A 24,620-nucleotide genomic window follows, 5' to 3' on the forward strand; every position below is an offset into this window, starting at 1 on the left:
AATCCCCGTAAGAAAAGAACAACTTTTACCCTAGAAACCTTCTACCCAAACATGATTTTTATGGCACCCTTTGAAGCTCAACCAATGCAGCCACTGGAGAAAGGAGACATTAGGATTTGACTCGTTACATCATTTAAAAAACAGACAGAAAGTTTGCAACCCATTACCTTTCTCTTTGCCATTAAGTTACCCATACTTGATGCAGAATTTATTCTGTTCGAAGTGAAAGATGGGAGCTGACTGGTTGGAGGAGATGGAAGGGGATGGATGGGAAGGGGAGGAGAAGTTCTCGTCACAGTGACACGATGACTAGAAGATGGCCAATAAAATTTCAACTTACCAGACACAACTAAAAACAAAAACAAAACAAAAAGAAAACATGGAATAAATAAAATTGAACAGACATGAAACAAAGCAAAGAATAAAGCAAAATTAAAAAAATAATAATAAAAGAAGGATCCTTGGTAAGGACCTTAGAAAGCAAACATGTATTCTGATATATGGAAAATAGGTTTAAAATGTTGAAGAACATATTTTCAATTTCATTTTTAAGCAGCAGTCTATCAAATACTGAAAGTAGGTGATAGAGGAAAATGGGTAACAGACTGAAATAATGGTCAAGGCAGTCTGGGTCCTACTCCAAGCCTTTCTAATGAACTGATGTGTACCTTGAGTAAACTATTAAATTTTTTTCCACATTATCATTATTCCTCTGCATCAAGATCTTTCCATGGTAAAATTAAATCATAATCTCCAGTAAATATCAATCTGCAGCATGGCTGAAATGGAACAGTGATATTTACAGCCTTTCTAAAGCAACCAAACATTTACAAATGGAATATATTTTCCTGAAGCTAGTATCTATTAAAAAAGAAAGTTTATTAAAAAATTAATATTATGCTAAGGCATTTAGCCCACACACGAATCTCTTCAGTATAAGAGTGCTGTGTCAAGGTTACAATGCTGACTATAAAACCATAAATGCAAAGTAAACCACAATTACAAGTAGTTAGAAAATATTATTAGCCTTTTTCTTTACCCACCCAAAACCTCAATTTCATTGAAATATTAAAAAACAGACATTTATTGCAAAATATTAGATTTTTCAATGGAAATGGTCAGTAGTAGATTATCAAATAATAAATTATCCTTCAACCACAGTTCAAAATTTTCATGAAGTTTGAAATGGCACAGATTCTGGCAAAGTAACTCTGCTTATAAAATAATGGCATGTTAGATAGTGTTCCAGCCTCATCTCAGTGATGGAAAGAACAGATTGAAAATAAAAAGCTAGAAATAATGCATTTCGAAAATATACACAGATCCTGACCAAAAATAAGGTTAATCAAAAAAGGGTAATTAGTGATAATTAGAGTAAAGGTCCAAAAATATATAATTTCTTAAATGCATGCTATACTTTGGTCTTATCACTTTGTGTTGACAGTAAACCAACTCTTAATCAGCAATGGCAAACTTTCATATCAAGAAGCTCAGCATCCTCAATTCACCATCCTCTGATAAACACATACAAGAAACCAGTAATATCCACTTTGCCAGCATTCATTAGCCATGAGGAATCCTGGCCTCCTGTTCTAATAAATATAGAGAACTCCAGGTGTATTAAGAAAATGAAGCAGAAAGAGAATCAGATATAATATTGGAATTTGGAACATGTTGAAGGCAAGAAGCTGCAACTGAATATGCCAAACCCAGATCAACCAGATTTGAGTTTTATGCTATTAGAGACTTCTTTTTTAAAGGAAATAATCCCAAACAGAGAAATTTGTAGTTAGCATTTTTCAAATTTGAGTTTCAATTGTAAGTAACTACTCTGGATGTGCACTAGCCTTCTTTAAGTGGTATTTCTCAGAAAGAAAATCAGTGTAATTGGCTCGGATTATATGCAAGTCTACAATTCCTAAGAGGAGTGCCCAAGAAATGCCACACACAAATTCCTGAGGGAAATCTGCTCTTCTCCAAGATTCAGCTCCCAGGTACTCTTGTTCCTGTGTAACTCTATTTCCCAGTAATTGTTGCTTTTTAACTGAAAAACTCTATACTAAACTTGCAATTACAGTCTGACGTGCTCTGGAATTAGAAATGATTCTCCATAAAACACAACTCATTGTACATGAAACAGCCTGATAAGAGGCTTAATGGAATGCAATTCTTGCACAGAGGAAGCAACTCAAAATTATCTGTTTTCCATTAGCTGAGTAGTGCCAAGGGGAGAAAAGTTCACCCTTCTCAGTAGCAATGCAGAGCTGCTCAAGTCCTCTACTGAAAACTTGCTGAAAAATGCCTAACAGATAGAAATCTTTCCTGGTTGATCAATGATATTTCTCCAAATTAAATTAACTTCTAAGGGCTGAATTTCCCCTTTTCTTTTTATTAGACATTTCTTACTGTAGGTCAAAAATAACCCTGTTGAGCAAATATAACTTTCTGCCCACCTGTGAAAACAGAAGGGATACTAATACATGAAAACAAATCCCTGTAGAAACAGGGCATCACATTGGTTGCAAATCTGTGGAAAGGGCAAAGGGTGAAGTTTCATAGAAAAATTTAAACCATTCTGTCAGAGGGATATCATGTGGTTTAAAAGAACAACAATAATAGCAACATCTACAACAAAGACCACATTCTTAGTTTGATTTGCAGGCTATTGATATCTAAGGTTACTAAAACTGAGAAGCGAATAGCTTTTCCTCTATTACAGCACATTTTATTTGACACCACTTTCAATTAAAAAGTAAATTAATTTTCCCTGTGTTAATCATGGCTTTTCACATGGCAATTAGGTGGAATAACCTGTTTGCAAAGACAGGAAGTTAGCATGTAAAACCACAACTACCAAAGGAATAATATTTTTGCCTTTCATATAATTTCCTTGACATGCAAGGCTTTTCAGGGAAGACGTGTCCAGTCACTGAACAAAAACCAAAAGAAAAGTGGTTTCCAGACTAGTGACGTGATCTTTTAATGCCTTATTCTTTCCAGCAATCCTATCAACCTCACTGGGACTATTGGTATCATTAAATCCACTCACAGGAGTAGGAATTTGCAGTTTTAGGACTTAAACTACAGCCTAGTGCAGTTGCCAGATGTTAATGGAGCAACTATTGTATTTGACAGATGTAGGTTGGTGGGTTCATATGATAATCAGGTTGGAAGCAACCTCAGGGGTCTCTATTCCAACCTCTTGCTCAGGAGGGTCAGCCACAGGGTCAGTCAGGGATTGATCCAGTCAGGGCCTGAAAAATTTCACAAAATAACAAGGCACAGACTCTGGCAACCCTCTCTGCTGCTTGGCTGTCCACCCAGTGAAGAAATGTCTTCTCATTTCCAGCCTCAATCTGCTTTGTTTCGACTTCAATCCATTGTCACTTGTGCTCCCTCCATGCCCAGCTGGGATGAGCCTCGGTCTGTCTTACCCTGTGGGTCTCTTATATAAGACCTCAACATGCTGTGTGCAATGTCTGTATCTCAAGAGACTATTTTGTAACTCTCCTCACAGAGCTGCACACAAATGTTGATCTATTGTTTCTCTATAACTCATTGGTTTACTCATATTTAGAATAAAGTATTACAGTGTGACGTCCAATTCTTAGTCTGACATTGGTCAAGCTAGAAGCTTCAAGTACCCCATTTTTGACAGCTGTGTTAGCAATTATCTATCTCAAAAAGAGTAAAATTATAGAAATTCTCATTCATGTATACTAACAAGACACTTCTGAGATCTTGAGATCTGAGGTGGTACTTAATTACTAAAGACTATTTTTTTCTGCATGTTATAATTATTGTTCTATTATTATTTACAAATACCTTCCAGGTGCTCAGAAGATATCGAGTTATTTAACTAACACAAGTTGAATACTTTTGATTTAAGCTCAATGCATTTCACTTTTGATTATTTAAAAAAAAAATCTTAATGTCCTCAAGGACTGTTTGACACCCACAGAGGCTATTATAAAAGCAGCAAGAAAGTATAACTCTAGACCAGAGAAATTAAACAATACAAATTTTCAGGGCAGTCTTTAGCTTCTGTATAAATCCTTTGCCATTATGACTAATCTAGGAGATGGCAGTCGCAATGAAATTTAGATTCCTTTCAAGGAATTTTGTGATACAATCATCCCAGTTCAAGTGAAAAACATCAGAAGTTGAATGTGCCTGTAGAAACAGAGTGACACGAGCTGAATTCCCAATGGGATTGGCCAGGGACAGACTAGACAGTGAGAGAGGAGAAACTGCAGAGCTAGCAACAGAGATAGCAGAGAGATTGCTGTGCTTCTGTCAGGGAGCTGAAACTCAGCTGTTTGTCATCTTGATATGAATGCAGGAGACACCCACAGTTTATAACCCCTGCCTGAAGTCAGTGGGTACAGAAAATTTGGGTACCAGAGTCACAGGTAGAGGAAATGTGAGAGTCTGAGTATGTTTAGCAAACTGGTCAAACTCTGGCTGCTCCCTCCTTAAAAAAAACCCAAACAAACAAAAAAACCCCAACCTGAATAATTCCAAATAAAAACTCAGCAAAAAGTTGCTAATATCTTCAGTTCAAAAATATGTTTAATTGCTAACCCTGCTAAGATCTGAAATCTAATGAAATACCTTTTACCTTTCAAGTATCTGAATGAGGTCCATTGAATGGCTCCCTGCAACATGACTACCAGGTATTTGTGTTGGTGTTTTGCAAAAACTATTATTAAAGGAGTTAGTTTAAGACAATGTGCCATGTCCCGCTTCCTATCTGGTGATTTGTAGGCTATTTGTTCTTATCAAAGCAATCTGAAACTCTGAATATCCTTGATATGCACATCTCTCTGCAGTCATTTGTGGGAAGTATCACTTTCTACAGAGAAATAAACAAAGGCCTGAATCTCTTGTCCTGAACAAAACATAAATGCTGCCATTCAGCTGCCTCCTGGCCTCAGCCTGTGAAAAATGCAGGAACATAACACCAGGTACAGTACAAAAGAATCAGGGCATATCACTTTTCGTCCTCACTGGACTTTCTATTTTCAGCTGTCACTTCTTGAGGTCTACATACATATACAAACAATTCATATTTTCCCAGGTTTTCTGCTGAAGGTCACATTGATGTAAGACCAGCCTGGGCCACCCTTACTCACCATGAATGCTTTCACAGTGGTCCCAGAGCACCAAGTTTGACACAGTGCAGCACAAACTTCTGAGCAAAGGTTTCACAGTCTGGCGCCAAGCATGCCACAGCCCCAGAGCTGAGGTAAAATGTTTACATGAGATTTTTGATGTCTCAAATCAAAAGTGATGACTTGTAATTCCAAAGCCCCAGCAAGGGAGTGATCGTGGTTTATTGCATTTATGATGACTGGAAAAATTGTGTTTTAGATTGCTGCTGATTTGTCAGATAAGCACCTCTTAAGTTTAAAGGAACAAGTGACTACAGTAACTTCACATTTACCAAACCTGAGAATATAAAAATCTGATTGGAAAAGAAAGTGATTCATTGTTTTCTATAATGGCTATGTGAGAGAATGAAATTAAGACAGAAAGGCTTGACTTATTAGTTGGAAAAATAGTTCTGCTAGTAAGATCACTTTTAGACTTAGTGAAAATCTAGAAGACAAGGTTTTCACTTGTAGCAATGTTTCAAGATCATGGACAGAAACATTAACATGGGGAAAATCAATTAGGTGCCCTTTTCCTTAACATATTTCCTAAGAGGTTTGTGGATTTTTTAACATGTATTATATGTACTTTTTTTTTTTCTTTTTACTGTTGATTCACATTCCCTCTTCTTTCTGAACACTGAAGACCTGTCATATGGTCCTGGTTTTGGCTGGATAGAGCTAATTTTCTTCTTAGTAGCTGGTGTAGTGCTAAGTTTGGTATTCAGAATGAGAAAAATGTTGATAACGAACACGCTGATGTTTTGGTTGTTGCTGAGCAGTGCTTATCCCAAGTCAAGGACTTAGTGTCTCATGCTCTGCCAAGCAAGGAGGGGTGCAAGAAGCTAGCAGGGAGCATGGCTAGTACAGCTGACCTGAACTGGCCAAAGGGATGTTGTTTGCTATAGAACATCATGCCCATGATTTAAACTGGGGACAACTGGGTGGGAGCTGCTGATCATTGTCCAGGTGGAAGTTGGTCATCAGTCAGCAGGTGGTGAGCAGTTGTACTGTGCATCACTTGTTTCTCTTGGATTTCATTTTTCTTTCTCTCCTTTTCATTATTATTATTACTATCATTACTATTATTATCAGTAGTGCTACTAGCATGAATATCTTTTACTTTGTTTCAATTATTAAACTGTCCTTCTCTCAACCCACAAAGGTCAGAGTTTTGTTTGTTTGTTCGCTTGCTTGCTATTTTTTTTTTCCTGGCTCTTTTCCCCATCCCACTTGGTGGAGAGGCACTGAGGTAGTGCCTGAGAGGTTTGTGGTACTTAGTTGTCAGCTGCAGGGCAGAATCTGTGGTCTCATTCTCAGCAAGTGGCACATGCCAGGCAGGCTGGATTTAGCCTGAGCCTCTCGACTCAGAACCCAAAGGAAAAGGGCTGGCGCCCGTTTGTGCTCAGGAGAGCTGATGTGCTCCAGGAGAAAGTGGTCTGAGCAGGAAAAAAGGCAAGTGTCGCTCCTTGGTGCTGACAGAACAGACAAAGCCTTGGAAATGTAAGTGCTTCTGGAGCTGCTGCACATACCAGGGAGAGACAGAGGCCAGGATAAGGCTTTGGAACAGCCCTCAACACGGACATTGTAAACACAGCCGGGCAGCTCGACATCATCAACTCCAGAAACAGCTTTAAGAAATGAGCTCCAAGTACCATGGATTCAAAATCAGTGATCCTCCCTCCTGCAGCAAGCAGGAATGGAGGTACCTGTTTCAGTTCTGTGGCAGGAGCAACAAGCAATTTTTTAAGAGCTTTTTGTTTTCCTTACTGGCATTAAAATGTCTCAAAGCTGCTCTTCTCTGTGGTGGTCCAAACTCCACCCTCTGCTGATAGACAGCACAAGCTCTGGGCATTAACCAACCCCCTCCTTGGGTGCTATTCTCATGTCAAGAGCAATCAAATGGCATTGATTCCTTATGGACTTCTGGCCATTTTAAGATTTAGTTTAAGCTGAGAGGTGTTTCCTTCCTCAACTCTAATTCATGGCGCTGGACAGTAAAATCTGGCTCTATTTCAGCTGTGTATCAGTCACAGAACTGTATTATCTTAAAGTCTGATTAGCAGCAGGGTAATGAATTTTCCCTTTAAAAATCAAGATGAAAAGGGCTACACAAGTGTGCATGTTTGTCTAAGTGTGTGAGAGAAACTTACTGCAAAAATCTGTGTGAAGACAACAGTCTGTGAAATGTACTCATATGAGACTTTGCTTTGCAACTGACACTAGCAAAAAATAAGATAAATCAAAATCTCTCCTCCTGCAGGATTCAATGAAGATTTCCACAACAAAAAAAACAAAAATGTGGAAAAAGGCTTTGCAAAGTCGTTTTAAAGGCAGCACTTCTCATGTTAATACATGTGGTACACAGTTTAAAATGTGTATAAATCCTGTAGTCATTGACTTGAGGTGACAAAGAGAAACCTGAAATATGGAGGGTAGAAGACAGAGAGAGGGAGAGGGGGATTTAAGATTTTACAGAAGTTTCTCTCCTAGTCTACCTTCCCCCTTCCTTGCTCTGAATCCTCCTAAACCACACTATAAACAAAACATAATTTAGAGAGCACATTTATGACGAGTCTGATTCCATCTATTTGAAAACTAGAGTAATGTGGTAAACTGTGAAGTCCTGTTTCCCAGGCTTCTCTTTTCAGAGAGGAGTTGTCTTCCCCAGTGTTTTAAATGAACTGAGGTAATTTTAGGCACTGCTGCAATATAAGTAGTTATGGCTACAAATATTTATGCTAAAGCCTTTTAAAAGAGTGAAAAATATTAATTTTAAATAAACTGTGCAGAAGTACAAAAAGATTATGATAGATAGACACTATTCGAAGAATTCTTAGGAGCTTCCTACTGCATTTTTGACTTACAGTTAAAGATAGTAGAGCTGAAAAGGAAACCGAGTAGGATTTTTTCCCCAGCTGTTTATGATAGCACAGAGTACTTCTTGGAAAAGAGAACTTGAAATCCATAGCAACCTTCTTATAACAAGTTAAAGCTATTTGTGAAAAGTGGCCAAGGCTCATGATCAACGGATACCAACACACACTAAAAATGGAAGGACAATAAATCTCTACAGTGTACTAACTTGTGATCATTAAAAAATGTTGTTTTGGGCATGCAGTACTCAGCTAGGAATACTGTCAACTGAAACACATTATTTCAGAAGAAATCTGGATTTCTTCTTATGGGGATGCCATACCCCCCACATAGAGACAACCCAAGTCTACACTAACACCCCAACTTTCTTTTCAATAATGTTAACAGGAAGGTAACTGTGACATATTAACAAATTTAAATTACAGGTAGCAAAAATTACAACATGTAAGAATTCTATACAGGACAGACTATCCACCACGTACTAGGAAGTTTTAATGTCATGGAGGCAGAAATGGGAACAAGATGCTTTAAGAAATAAGGATATTCTTCAAAAATAAAATAAAACTAAAAAATTCAAGGACACTTAGCCTGATTTTCATACAGTGAAGTAGCAGCCCACCTCTGTTGAAAGACGACAATGCTATCAAAAGTTGCTTGGTAGTCTGAAAAAAAAGTGTTCCTGCAGCTGTGATGGTCTAGAGATGCTAGCAAAGCTATTTCACATTTTAGATTTTAGTTAGGTTATAGCCTTCAAGCAGAATATCTGGCAAGTTCTAAGCAGTGAAGAACTTTGGAAGAAGAGGTACAGAAAGGGCCATCAGACCTCGCTGGTGGACGACTGGACAAAACCAGAACTCTTAGGTGACTTCCTTCTCTGTACTGAGACTCAATGTGTGACCTTAACTGTGTCAAAAGAGAGAGCAGATGTCTAATTTGAGGAGGTGCAAGCCCTAAGTGGGCTCTCAAAGGCCAGAGAAAGACAAAAAAGTGCTGTGTTTAGAAAGCACAGAGCATTTATGAGAACAAAACAAGCAACCTGGTCCATCTGGACAGCTTTGCTTTTCTGTTTCTCTGCTCTGTCATCCTATCTCATATTAAACCAAAACAAAACATGCCAAACATTGGGAATTAGTGTGGTCACAGATACAAGAGAAGCATACAAATGCCTCCTGCAGAAAATGATAATTTACATTTAAAAGTTTAGCCTAAGCAAGGAATTTTTCTTACACTGGAAAGTTCTGATACTGAGCCTACAAGGCAATCAAATCCACATATAAAGAAAGCAAAATTCCTTATTACCAGTTCTTGTGCATTATTCAGCACCTAGCAACAAAGAATTTTAGTGTTCAAACAAAACACAACTCATAGTAACAAATGGTACTCAGAACAGTTTATCTAAATAATGTTTGAATGCACTGTTATTTAGCATCTTTAAATTTTTTTCTTGAGATCAATTTAGAGATGACTGACTTTACTGATGCATGTAAACTAACAAAAGTAAGGGACTGTACTGCAATCACTGTATTACTCACAGGCTGTGAACAAGGCAAAAATAAAGTGTATATTACCTGTTTATGGATGTTTAGCATCATTTAATAAAGCCTGTATTTATTTCAGAATGAATGTATAGCAGAAGTACTGTTTACTGAACAATCAATCAAAATTATTATTCCTCACACACCTAAATTTTATTCATAAAATCAAAAATTTTCAAACGCAACAACTTGAGTATAATTCTACTTTGTCTATTCCAAAGACAGAATTATTGAAATGTTACCTTTAGAACAGCAGTCACACAGTAAAGTCTGCAGCAGTGAAACCTGATACAAAAACAATTGCTTTTTCCATAGCCATGGGATTTAGGAAATTTCAGGCACTAGAAAACAGCTTTCAGATTTTCTTTGCTACTTTTTAATTGAGTGCTGAAGTATGCTATGCAAACCTACTTGCTTCAATGCTCTGCACTGAGTGATTAAAATGCAGATTTTTTTGAGAACTATACAGTAAATAAACCCCTTCCAGCAGGAAAAAGCCTCTAGCTTCAACTTATTTTTGTAGTAACATCTCTCCAAGTTCTTTGGTCTCCTATTCTGCTAAGAAACATCTGTCTCAAGTCCTTGTTTCAAAGTACCAAACTGCAGGAAGGGAATCTCAAAAGTTTTTACATGTTATTTTCCTGTAAGCTGCTGTTGTCACTGTTGCGAGATTCTATGTAAAAAACCCAAAAAACCAAACCAAAAAAGCCAACATCCATTTAGAACTTAAAAACCATGGAAGCAGTTATTTATTAAAATCTTTACAGATTCCTACTTTTATCCATATTTTAGAAATGCTTCAGGAATCTTAGTGTTCATCACTTGCATCAGTAAGACAAGGATCTTCAGGGCTCTAATCTTATCTTCAGACAGTTTCCTCATTTCCTTCTGATTAACTTTTAAGATTTCCATTCTTTCACCAGAAATTGGTTGCAGTCAAACTCCTCAGTTCCTTGATAGAAATCTGATGTGCTATCAGAGTTTACAGCAGTCATTAAAGGGGAAATGGGCTCTTTAAGCTATAGAAATCAAAGGAGATGGTCTCCTTCATTCATCCTGCCAAAAATTTACTAATTAAAAAAATCCTGAAGTTCATTGGACAGTCATTATTCTTCCTTCCTCTTTCAAGAGACTGAAGACAGAATATGGCTGCAAATTAGTTCTTTCAAAGGAAGAAATACTGACTTAAAGGGAGAACATGTAGGCAAGTTTAGATTTAAACCCAAACCCTAGTTTTAAAATCCCAGTGGTTAAATTCACCCCCGAGACTGTGAGGTGTTCACAGCAATGCATAATAACTGCTGTACACCTCAACAGCATTTCTGCAATCCCATTAAATTCTGAATTTTGTCTTTCTTGCCTTAATGTAGATAATTCAGATGTCCATAAAAAAAAATTCTGTTTACAGCCAACTTATACATGTACCAGCAGCATGACACAGTGGAAATATTTCTAAGGTATCAGACAGATGAAAGTGCAAATCCCATTCCTTCTCATTCCGAGTGGTATTCTCAGCCCTTCCCAAAAGCCTTATCAAATAGATGCCTTTTACTGTGTGCCTTGAAGCTACTTTGCACAAAGAGGAGGTGGAAGGAGGAGGAAATTCCAGACCTGAAGCATGTGCCACCTTTTCAGATTAAAATTCCCTGTCAGTTTTACTTGTACAGCAGAATCACAGCCAGGAGTCACTTATCAGAAGTTCCACTCGCTATCTACCTTGCAGACAAGCTCTGCTAATCCTAAAATTAAAGACATTATAATCTAAAAAGGCTTGGTATCAAAGATTGCCACTGTAAAATATGAACTGGCCGGTATAATTTCCCTTGGAATTCTTCTTTTTTCCTGCCAAACTGATAACACCGAATGTGTTTAGTGCCTTTGAATGGCAAAATTTACATTTCACAGTTCAGTCCCCGCTGCTGCAGGTTTAGGTGCAGGTTAGGCAGGGCCCTGTACCAAGTATTGCACGCTCCTTTTCATGGTTAAATGTGAAATTTACATATTCTTGAGAAGCTCTACTTCTATTTGCATTAATGGTAAAACTAGTTCTCTTTTAGTACTGAAGTTCTGAAGCATGCATTTTTGGTAACTTTGTGTGACTTACGAACATTGTTTTCAATTATATACATAATAATGAAATGCATAATATCATAATTCCTACAGTTCTGCTTTGAGGCATAAAACTAAGCAAGTCACATAACAGAAACTCACACAAAATATGAAAAGTATCTTGCATATATATCAAATACAATACAATATAAATACAATAAATATATCCAGCTTGCTTAGTGTCAGAGCAAGAGAGAAACCCATTGGTTTCAGAGTTGAACTTTTGGCCATTTTTTTCCTTTTCTGGAGCACATCAGCTACTTGGTAAAATATAATGTATTGGCAAAATATAATGCATTGTACTCTGGGCTGCTTCCTGGCATTATGTATTGACTGAGGTATTTATTTAATAATTAATCATCTCCTGAATGAAATGCTTCCACATGTATTTAGCAACATCTCTGGATGCCTTACAGATGCAGTACACATTGCTGCAAAATGAAAACAGAGGGCTAAACTCTCCAGTTTTAGGTATATGGAAACAACATCAGGATTACATTTCCTTAACTATTTAATTTTCCAAGGAGACAATAAGATAACTTGACAGCTTTAGGGATGGAAATGCTTCTAAGCTGCAGGGGTAAAACACTAAATGAAGGGCTCAAACTTCGCCATGTCAATACAGAACTTCAAATTTGGTTTCTAGATATGGCTGAAGTCACAATAAGAACACATCTGTATGTAGGAACTGGGAGCTCTGATCCCCAAAGTTTGGAGCCTGTATAGAGGGAAACTGTGATTGCAGTAACCAACAGCTGTGACACCAGTGCCATGAGCAGGAAAAACATTAAAGTGGAATTGATATTCCCTCCCCTCTCTTGTATTTTCTCCAGTTAACAGTTTATTATATACGGAGAGGGGGAGAGTTGAGCTATCAGAGCTGACAGTTCCTAGTCCAGGGACAGAGCCTGGGCCAGCACAGTGCAGAATTCCCGAGAGCATTCCCAAGACAGGGAACCCTGCAGGGCTGCACCATGCCGAGTCTGCTGCACCGAGCAGGGGCAGAGCTGAGCTGCAGGGAAGGATCCTGGAGCTCCAGGGCAGCTCCTGCCAACACCCCAGGTTAGGTGATCATCACATCCCATCCACACCTCCCTGACAGCTGGGGGTCTCAGCGGCCCTGGTGCTGCACACTCCACCTTTTCGTAGCCCAGATAACCTTCCCCAGGATAGAGCACACACGGGTCAGTCACAGTGTGAGTGAAAACGATGAGCAGAGAGGAAGATAAGTCCTTTTCTCAGCAGTGCTGCCAGCCCTGAGGCCCTGAAGAGCGCTGCTGACAGCCCTGTGTGTCACAGCCCCACTGTGCAGACACCTGGCACGAGGACTGTCCCTTTGCTGACATGGACACACATCTGGGGTCACCACTCACAACTCTCATGTTCCTCCTCTGGCAGATAGGCTGGCCCAGACACCACAGCCTGCTGCTGAAAAGCAAAAAAACCCAAAGTCCCACGAATAACCCAAACCCACCCTAACCCAAACCTCCTCCTTGTCCTTTGCTGAATTTAACAGGTCTGCATGGTGGCAGCTCTAACTTCTGAGGCTGTGATTTGCAATGCAGCCCTCTGTTTACAAATATTTCACAGAAATAACTCTGTCTGGCACAGCAGAACACACATTTACTAAGCTCTACAGTCAACAGATCATGTGACAATGACCAAAAGGGCAGAAAAGATTTGTCATTTGCATTCCTTAAATCACCCAGAAAAAAAAATCATAAAATACAACCAACAAAAGTAAAGCTCAAAGAGCTGTGTGTCCACACACAGTCAAGACAATGTTATTAGAGTACTGAAAAAATATCAGTCTACTTTTCTAGATGGACCATAGTCAAAAAGTTGGACCTTTAGAAAAAAAAAAAAAGAAGTGTTTTAACAAGGGAAGAGGAGAGGAAGTAAAAAGAGAAGGCAAAAAAAGGAGGAAAAAGTGAAAAAATCTATATGGAAAATGCATTTTCTAGAGGAGTATTTTTTTCCTCCCATAAAGCTTGGTCTCCTAGATACACTAATAAATGGATTTCGATCATAATTTGTTTCATTACCAACTACAACTTGTCCTTACACATTACAGTTTCTCACATCAATCCCTTCTACAAAGACATTAGTGCAGACAAATGGCCCAGGAGGTAATCCATTCTCACTGGGAAACAAATTATCCCATAGCAATATCCTCAGAGCAATGCTGCTACAATGTAAATATCCACTGTGTAATACAAGTACTTAAAAAATTATCTTGCTGAATCAGGACTTAGGCTGTGCTCTAGTTCCTTAAAAATACTAGTTTGTTATCAAAAAGATCTCACTCAATTACTAACATCTACATATTTAAGTCATTTTATATCTACATGGGATTTCAAGAATGTTTTTGTTTATTATGTTGAATAGGACTAAGAAAGATTAGGACTACCGACAGCTTATTTCCAGAAATGTAACTGCTCAACCAGTCATTAAAGCAAATTTTCTTAATAGTAATATTTTACAGTATTAACAGTTGATATGTGATCTTCAGAACAAATCACCATTTAAAAAATAATTCAGTCATTTTCCTTTAAATAAACTCTGCTTACTGCTCACATGCTTATGTTTAATTCTGCAACACTGAGCATGAGAGCTGGTTATTTCACAAACATAAGGTATCAGTTTTGATGTATAAACATCATGGTGACTAACAAAACAGAGCATCTCAAAATTCTTGGTTTTATGAGAGCTTCGACAGAGAATTCATACTTTCCTAACAGAGGGAAACCAAATGTTTCTGGTGGAAAAAGGAGAGCAGGTTAAGGACAAGACCTTTCCTGTTACAGTAAATGTGTCAAAATAGAGGTCTGTTACCAAATAAAATACTTTTAAGCCTATACTTCCCCAGAACTCCATAATGACTAATTCCCACTGAACAGAGAGAAGGACAGAAGGACCATCAGTGCCTAGAAAAAAGCATCAGGATGACATCATTGCCTGTCTGCTAGCCAGGAAAGGAAGAGAGGGATTATCTGAATGGTGAACATCTGGATTGTGTATATAGAGGCAATGAAGGATTTTTATACATATTAGTTCACCGAGTTCCACTGAATTTTTATCTTACAAAGAAACAGTAGTGCCACGATACGCTTCTATAATGAAAAAGCAACAGGAATTCCAGTGGTCTGGGTTAGTGTATTAAAAGATACACAAACAGATTTATCATTCACTGCTTCTACACTACATTTAATTGAAAAAACTTGGCAGATACTTGAACTTGCAACTCCTTCTTCTTGAATTAAAACAAGTAACACTGACTTTCTTCTTTCTGTACCTTGTCAGATACAAAGATTGCAAATGACACGATTCTGAACTTGAAGAACTGAAGTTCAAAACAGAGTTCCCCACCCCAGTATTGTAAAGACTGCTTAAAAAAAACCTTACACACAAGGTGTTTCCATTTCCTCAGAATACTACTCAAACCAAATTTGTATTTTCATATTTTTTTATCTCCAGAGTTGCAGTACAAAAAAAAAAAAAAAAAAAATCAACTTTATTCTACTACAACTTTTTTCCACGCTTTTCTTTGCAAAGAAACATTCTTACCTTGGACTGTTAAAGTTGCTGATGCCTCAGCTTTTCCAACCATATTTTCTGCAACACAAGTATAGGATCCCATGTCTCCTGCCATAACTTTCCTGATTTTCAAGGTATGGTCATCACGGATTTCGTATCTTTAAATATACATAGGAATTAATAATGAATAGGAGTAACTGAACTTTGTACAATTTCTGTCAAGGGTAAAAATATCAGGGATTTGCTCTCAAATGCTCTTATTTCTGCATTTTCCATATGGTGAAAAAAGGTATAAATACTTATAAATTAATAATGTAAAATAAAGTTATAAAAACAAAATATATCCAAGCATTTGCAAACCTTATTCTGATATTATTTGCTCACAGTTGCAAAGCCATAATACAGAGCATCTTAATTGTTAGAATCCTTTTAACAAGTAAATGTGATAAAATATATTAATCTCCACCTGAATGAAATATTTCTTTTAATACGGTTGAAAAAAAAATATTGTTCCCAAGAATATCAGAATTGATTGAAAGTCAAGATAAATAACAATTCATTTTCTTTATTTTTTCCTGAAGAACAATGTGGCCTTTTACTAATTTCTCTCCTTCCATTACCTTTCTCTCTTTTTTTGTATAATGCAGTCAATGTGGTTCTATTTATGGTAAGTAGATTTTTCTCTTAAAAATGACAGTTTTTATTAAGGTTATAGACTACATTATCAAGAAGCTGGATTTGTTGGCTGAAGCCAACTGTTAAAGGGTTTCTTCTTTCAGTCTACTGCCCTAAAAGTTTTTTAAACTGATAATTAGGATTTCAAAGTAAGTAAATACGTATTTAATCTATTTCTATATCTAACTATCACAGGATGTATTTATTTTTAATAAGGTGCTTTACTTTTTGGCCTGAATTGCAGCAATGACAAAATAGTAAGTTGATTTGAAACCTAGTAGCAAAAACATGTATAACCAAGGCAGCTTTCTACATTACCAGACTATATTTTGTATCAGTTGTAATTCCAACATATACTTCTTGATGTTGTAATCTCTTTCACTATTTGTTATATGTTCTCCAAAAATTTAGTAACCACAAAAGACTCTTCATGTGAAGTATTAATCTGTATCTGGTATTCCGGGCTGAACTTGGTTATTTTTTGCTGTATTTGTCATGTTTTGTTGCAATAAAAATTTGAGAACAGGCTGTTCTTCAGTTCCAACATAAATTGTAGCTTCAACCAGAGCACAATAGTTATTAGAAATGCCTCATCAGCTCAAGCCAGGCCTTTTGTGTTCAAGACAAAGAAATGCTAACTGTCACTTGTTGAACAGCCCCATCATAAACCAAACTAGATGACACAGAAAGGGTAACTCCTATACTGCACCTTGCTTTTGGCAGCTCCCCATCATCTTTCCTCCATCTCACTGTAGGCACTGGGTCACCTCTCGCCTCACACTTGAACTCTGCACTGTCATCCACAGTTACTGCCAAATTGCTTGGTCTCTTCACAAAAGATGGTCTCTCTAAAGGGAAAGGAAAGCAGAAAAAGGATTAATCCAGCAGCTCTGAGTCCGAATTGCACGGGATCTTTGTGAGGTAGCTTGCAGGTGGCAGCAAGTGTTCCATGCAGTAATTTCCAATGCTGGATTAGGAAGGCAATGTTTTCTTTCACCAGCACACATAAAGCAAAACAAGCCAAAAAAAATCCAGAACGTCCTCTCTGTAATTTTTGTTCCCAAAAATTCCTTCTATCCCTGACTTAAATTGCAGGACATGGATGATCCAAGTCTTGGCTCACCAGTCAGATTAATTACTGCATACTTATGCTCAGACTTTCAGGAACAAAAGGGTATCCCAGTACAGGCTGTGTTATTCTGGTAAACCCACATACTACTGCAGATTTCAGGAAAGTTATTGATACACTTTTCCACCAGGGTTCAAAGCTGTAGATTGCTGGACTAATCATACTTCCATAGTTCCACACCAGGCTACAGTGCAGTGAGGTTTACATACTTCCGAGGACAAAAGCAGTTTTAAACAATTTCTGGAACATTCCAGGAATGACCCATCTAGAAGAACAGCAGCAGCTGACAACAGTATGTCCATAAAAGAACTGGGAAGGTTTAACAGGAGAGTGTTTGGCAGGTTCCTTTGCCTAAGGCAGATGAACTTTTTGTCTATAAACCTGTGAAAGTTCTGAGGGAGCTGAGAAGGCAGTTGCATGTTGTGACTTGTATGTATTGAAGATATAAATATCATCTCACTGGAACTGGAAGAGTCTGAAGCCATTGGCACCATCAGGAAGTGAGAATACCCAAAAATACACCACAAATTTCTCACAGGAGTACAAAATGACCAGACAGGAGGATAAAGAGACAGTCCCACACTCTTCATGTCTCACATTTGTGTTTGGAAAAAGCAGTTCTAAATATTACTCAGGCTTTGCAGATACAGAGATTCAGTATTACAAAAACTTAATGGGTCGAAAAGGAAATGTGAACTGAATAAAACCCTATTAAAAAATAGGCTTCTTTTATTCTCGAGGATGTCCAGACCAGCTGGACACTTGTGTTGTAGAAAACTTAACTTTGCTGGAAACTCTGGGAAATAATGTTAAATGAAATAGCAAGTTGATCTTTAAGCTGTCAGTTCTAGCCTGGGTTCACAGAAAAAAAAGTAAGAAATAAAACAGAGATCTACAGACAGAAATCTAGCTGTGAATTAAAAAGATACAAATATAGACAATCCCCTGCCCTGGCCCCTTTCTTGTAGGTGCCAAAAAAATGAAACCTGAATGTAAGAACAGAACATTCCAGATTAAACCTCAGAGTAGGAATAGTTTGGGGAAGAATATTTAACTTAACTATTCAAGAAAAAAAGGACTGATCTGGTAAGCCCAGGACTGCTGCCCAACTCAAAACCCACAAGAGGCACATTGTTCTCCAGATCAGTTTCCCAAAGGAAGAGTAATGGACTTCCACGAGTTTTTGTCTGCCCATTCATAACACTCTTATTCAAATGCAGAAAGGGATAAGGGAAATCAGCACTGATTTAAGGATCTATCTTTGTCACACCACTATTTGGTACATACAAGGAAAGCTTAGCAAGGATCACTTTGAAACTTTCTAATATTACATTTTCTGGCACACAATCCTCCCTCTGATCTAAAGCAGAGACCTAGAAGCAAAAGTTCAACTTCTAAATAACCAAACCTCATAAATAGAAGATTAACGTTAAAAAAAATTAATATATGAAGTCAGCATATTTCTCGTGCTTTTTCACGCATACCCAAGTCTGAGTTGAAAGAATAAGGTGTACTAAAGAATTCTAGACACAGACTGGTAAGACATTCAAAGCTTTACTGCCCCATTTGAAAACAAAACCTCACTAGTTTCTCCAGGCTAAAAGTCTGAAGTATGTCTGAAAGGAACAGGACACGAAGAAAAAGCCAGACAGAGCTCTGCCTGCAATGCATCCCTCTTATGAGTGTTTAGCAAGAGTAGTATTTTGTCAGCCCAAATTACCAAACAGTTCAGCCCATGATTCCCTGGCTGGCAGCAGACTGGTGATGAGCTGTTAACTGGTACAGTTAAATAGGAGACTTGTGCCAGGACTTCATTCATGTAATTACAACTTACTTTCAATTTTAGATTTTGCTGGAAAGGTCTGTAAGTCTATTTGACAACAAACTTCCTCTCCTAGTGCTTCAGAAGTGTTTATACAAAACCAAAACAAAACAGTACAGTGGATCACGAAGTCTTCCTTAGCTTCTAAAGGGTTACACACTACTTTCTTCCTGGAAACTCAGTTTTAACCATTTTAATATGGCAGAAAATCTTGTTTTATTAAAGAAACCTCTGCTTCACATGAAACTCTGAACAGGTCTTCAAGTTGCCTGAATCCTGGCTCTACAAAAGTGCCAAAGACTGACAAGAGAGCTCTTAAACATGAATTAGACAAAAATAAAACCAACAACAAACTACCAGTACTGCAGCAGCACTGTGATGGAAACCAGTGTGCTAAGAACCAGGGCTTAGATAGTCTCATCTTGTGAAGACAAAACGCCTGTTTCTTTTGCAGAAACAAGCTATCTCAAGCCCCCTCTAAAGTAAAATGGGACATATTTTGAAGGAAAACCACTTAAGGGGCATCTATAGTGAGCATGACTGAGTTCTCCCATGCTGAAAGAATTCTGAGATTGCACTTGGAGTTACAACTTCCCTTCTGAAGTAGCAGCAAAACATGCAATTTTCAGCTAAGCTCAGCTATCTTAAATGAAAACATATTTTTGATGCTCAGAGGGACTATCAATATGATCACTTGAACAAGCAAATCTGCTGCAGCTTTACAACCCTCAGTATACACTCCTATAAATGAAAGAATAATTATTCCAAATAGAAATTTAGAATAATTCTGATTCTCTCCAGTAAGATGGAAAAATGAAGCCTCTGCTCCTTAACCATTGTAATTTTTCTTTTGCTGTTATTTCACAATCCTGATGCAGTCATAGACACTGGAATTATTTTCAGCTTGGAAATTAAATACAAAAGAACCTTCTGATAGGAAAATTGTCCCAGGTGGGCTGCAGAGCCATTAACTTCTTTCTATTTACTAGAACACAACCATGAGGAAAACATTGTCAGTGCTGAAAAGGAAATGGATGAGAATTATCTTTAAAAAAAGGCTCACTAGGAGAAACAAAAGTTGGACATTTTCATCAGGAGAGTCTTAAAGGAGTTCTTACCTAAAACAGTGAGCTCTGCAACTTCACTTTCACGTTCTCCAACCATATTTGTTCCAACACAAACATATTTGCCAGCATCATTCTTTCTCGTGTATGTGATCATAAGCTTTCCTCCTCTGATCTAGGACAAAACAAGGAAAAAAAAAATACTTTAATATGAATTATTGATTTAATAACAACTTGATAAGTATTTTGTTCCAGATAATGAAAGAGAAAAAGCCATCAGTGATTTTCCATATCATATTAAAAAAGTGGAAAAAATTTACTATTAATCTAATTTCCTTCTCTTATGGAAAAAGCTTGTGTTTTAGTTTTATATATATATTTTAAAATCTCTGAGACTTGGACCTTGTTACTTTTCTCTTCATTCTGTGTAATGAAATGCTGGCTGTTCACCAGTCTGTTTAATGCTTGTTAACCAGAAGGACTACAATTCCTTCCTATGTACTGATACAATCAGGTGGAGAGCAAAAATTAGCACTAGACATAAATCTGATTTTCAGATCAAGTGCTGCAATTACTTTTTCTTGACAAGAAATATGTGCACACTATCCTACTGCTGGTTGCACTCATTATCATTCATGAATTTTGTGTTTGTTTTGGTTTTCATTTCTTAGGAAGTGAAGGAAATTCTTTATCCTTTAGTTCTTCAGCTTTAAATAAGTAACTTTAAAAGCTGATAAGCAGATGAGGGAAGCAATTACATTCATACTGGGAAATGAATAACATTCTGCTCTGAATTTTGAAATCACTATTTGGGAGATAATGGAATTCCAATAACCCCCAAATTAGAAAACATACTTACCTTCGTGATTCCAAGTCTTATTATGTTATAACAAAATATACATTAAATGCATATGGAAATATCTGATCTTCCTTTAAAAGGATTTATTCACCCATTTTATTGACTCAATGGTTGAACAAGTTTAAACCAAAGTTCACCAAAACAGCAAAATTTGTGTGGGCAACTGAATATGTACCATGTTAACTTTCATATACAAAAAAAAAAGTTCCTTAATTACATAAACTACATTTTGAAGTGCACATATGCTTATGAGTCCCAAAACCACAGCACTTCAAGGCATGGGTGGAAGCAGACAATAAATAAAAGTCACATACGAAGCGACATGAAAGGGTCTAATGTGGTCAGTGACAAGGAGGAGAGTGTTCTCAATATGAGGTATTTAGCTCGAGTTGCCTGCAGCTAGATATCTATCCCTGGAAATTTGACATCTCGAGCAGCAATGGGCTCTTATTGTCACTGTAAGATGTAGAGGCACAAAGATGACAGTCAGTTATTGAGATAAATGGACACGTGCGTGGAACGTAGATAGTGTTGCATACAAATTTCATTCTGTTGCCTTTGGCACTCATTGCTTGAGAGCACAAGAGATATGTCCTTTATCATTCAGAAAGCTGGCAATGCTGAAATTTCAATGGAGATTTGAGGCATGAAGAATGAAAAAATAAAGGTGACCTGCAAACACGCATTTTTCAAGAATCTATGTGCATTTTTAGATTGCTGACTGCCTGAACTGGCAAGCTGGAGAAGAGAATGTAAAATATAACTTGAAGTCAATTTATATTTACTCCTGTTTTACATCTCCCTAAATCACAGAAAGCAATATATTTTCCACATAATGTATGCAAAGAATTAAAAAAAACCAAAAAACAAAAAAACAACAACAATTTTAGAATGACTTCCACTTGCATTTTGGGGTATTTGTATATACAGACACATATGCAGAAATATATACCTTTTATGCATATAAATACTGACCACACTGGATATAACAAAGAAATGTATTTACATATCACATGAATTTACCAACTCATCTGATGATTTCAAACCCATGTAAACTGAAATCAGTGATTTTTGTGCATGTCTTCAGAGTCTAAATCCTAGTGACATTCAGTAGCATTTGTGCTCCTCTGCTACTTTATCACTTAAGAAAATCCCATTCAAATCCACCACAATATGACACAACTGCATATCTTGCACAGATTGTAACCTTAAGCAAGAACAATCCTAGGAATTTCTTGAAGGAATCACTACAAGACTCTTCAAAGCATTGATTGAGAGAAGCATTAAAGCAGAAACATACGAAAAACTAAGATGTCATTGAAAACTGCTTTTCTTCTTATTTGAGATTTAGATAAAGAAGGAGATACAGAGGAAACACTCCCTCGTGGATGTTGAGACAGACTTCCTAAGATGTGACATGCATGCTGAAGGAAGCTGTGCTTACAAGATGGAATTCTGAATGCATTTGCAAAGGGGTTTCTTTAGTTTGTTTGGTTGGTTTCCTTAAAACATGAGAAGGGTTTAGAACACTAGCTCCAATGATGGTTATTCCACATGGAATTGTGATGAATTACACAGCTACAATAAAATGTGCCATCACTGGATGTGGAATTACATATGTCTGTAACTGGAGCAGTCACAGATGGCCAGAAGGAAGTGAACTTCCCCTGGTGCGCAACTACCAGAATTCTTCATTGAATTTTTAACAGTTCCCCACCATCTCCCTAAGACTGATCAAGACCTTCTGTTTCTTAACACGACATTACAAGTGGAAACTGCAGCTATGAAAAATTTATGCTGTCTGTGTGCAATATTTCTCTCAATGGGAAATCCTAGAAACACCTATGGACAAGTGAAAAAGTACACAATGAAAGACATGCATGTGAAATTTGGTAGGAACACATAAAGAATCACTACTGAATTTGTCTTACTAAGTTCATATCCAGTAAGTCCAGTTCATAACCAGTTTTTAGAGGTGCAAGCAGTCAAATCACCTTTGGGGACAGTCTGAAATTCTGCAATTAGAACTATTCACAGTCTGTGGATATTTAACAGTTAATGAAAGCATTTTAATTTGAGTGCTCTGGCTCTTCTCATGTTTTTGCCCCTGCCCCAGAATACACCAGCTGGATTTTATAGCAGCAAATGATATAATGGTTTGCAAAAGTGACAGGCAGTGTATTATTACATCCCAAACCTCCTGAAGAGTTGTGACCACGCTGAATATCGAGAAAAGTCCTTTCTTTCTAGTAAACAAGATATAAAAAAGAGTTTCATTCCTCTACGCTGGTAGATAGGGTGAGTCGTGGGAAAAGAATGGCTTTGCTAACTGCCAAAGCTTAAGGACTAACTCTGAAAGCAAGTGTCATGTTTCATTTATACCAACATGAAGCCAAGGCACTTTTTGACTTTTCATGGCTCTTCAGGATTTTGTTCTGTGTCTACCAGCAAAGCTATCAGGGCTTTGCAAGTAGGATAATACAAGAATAGCACTGAATTCTGATCAGAGAAAAGACTGTGATCAGCATTTCACAGATGATCTTCAGTTGCCTGTAACACGTATGGATTATTGTATGTATGCTAAGAAAATATATGATGGTATGGTGACTTACAAAGACTTATAGAAAGCTATTTTCTATGACCTGCCTGCCTAACCATATTTTGCTCCTCATCAGTAAATTGTTCATTCAAGCAAGTCCACTTCATTTATTTCTTTAAACAATAGTTGGAGATGTTCATACAGAAAACTCTAGGCACCCACAGAGTTAACAAGGTCCAGAATTGTAAATTATGGCCACCCAGGAGCAAAAAATCATATACAAATAATGAATCAACTCAGCCAGCCAATAAATCAAATCCATAAAAACTTACCCAAGGGTTCTACAACATACCACCAAGAATTCAGTATAGCTGTACACACATATATTCTTACTCTAAGACCATATTTCATATACCTATGTGTGTTGTGTATATATGTGTAAATTTCTCTATGTATAAATCCATACCCATCTGTGTTATGAAATATTTTATATATGTGGGTGATTCATTTACTTTTCACAGAAACGTGGTATGAAATACAAGACCGAATGAAGCCGCAAAAGAAATGCTTGGGAAGTCCAAATATGAAGGTGACAGAGATTTTTTTTTAACTTTCTTTCAGTTCCTAGTTTAATTCTATTTAATATATGAAATATGCTCTGTTGTAAAATAATTCTAAAGCAAAACAATGCATAGGAAAATGAAATTTACACTGCAGAATGAAATACTGACTTCTGTTTGTATAGCCAGGGTTTCTGCGTGTGTTATATCCCAAATTTCATATATTTCAGTCTTCTACAGTACAGCATGCACAACAACCCATTTTCATTAAATTCAAAGTGGTAGGCATGTGATACTAACCTGTCAGACACTGCTTTTGCTTTCAAAGTCTACCATCTAATTAAAAATAACAATGTAACAGTCAAAGTACAAGGTGAGTTCAGGGAATTGTAATTAATAGTGCCACCAACGGTATATCCAAGTAGAATGGAGCTTTTATTTCTTAGTTGAGAAGCATGAAGTTTGTTCCTTTCCCTCTATGTGGTCTAGCATCCCAAAATATCCATATGACAATTTAGGTTTGCTGGAGAGGCTGTGAGACATGGAACGTCAGCAATAGAAGGCAACTTTGCAGTTTGAACAGAGCTGAATTAAAAAGAGTACAAACGGCTATCTATATTTAAATTTTTATTTAAAAATGTGAATTTTGTTCCAAGCACTGTGAATCCCACGTATTCTTCCCTACCTACTATAGCATGCCTAAATATCAGACACTAGACATCAAAATGTATTTGGAGCAGGTCTTCAACAATGATTAAAGT

General features: G+C 37.2%; 1 protein-coding gene across 1 annotated transcript in view; it reads right to left on the bottom strand.

The window, feature by feature from the left end:
* The window catches only part of ROBO1 (roundabout guidance receptor 1), a 476,969-nt gene that overhangs the window by 63,743 nt on the left and 388,606 nt on the right, over nt 1-24,620 (bottom strand). The window contains exons 5-7 of the mRNA XM_085075078.1: nt 19,956-20,076; nt 16,596-16,734; nt 15,242-15,369 (exon numbers count right to left, since the gene is read on the bottom strand). Of these exons, the coding sequence (XP_084931204.1) occupies nt 15,242-15,369; nt 16,596-16,734; nt 19,956-20,076 (388 nt within the window). The remainder of the gene's footprint in view (nt 1-15,241; nt 15,370-16,595; nt 16,735-19,955; nt 20,077-24,620) is intronic.

This window comes from Lichenostomus cassidix, chromosome 1 (assembly GCF_008360975.1).
Source record: "Lichenostomus cassidix isolate B80296 chromosome 1, HeHo_3.0, whole genome shotgun sequence".
In the NCBI taxonomy this organism is placed as follows: domain Eukaryota; kingdom Metazoa; phylum Chordata; class Aves; order Passeriformes; family Meliphagidae; genus Lichenostomus; species Lichenostomus cassidix.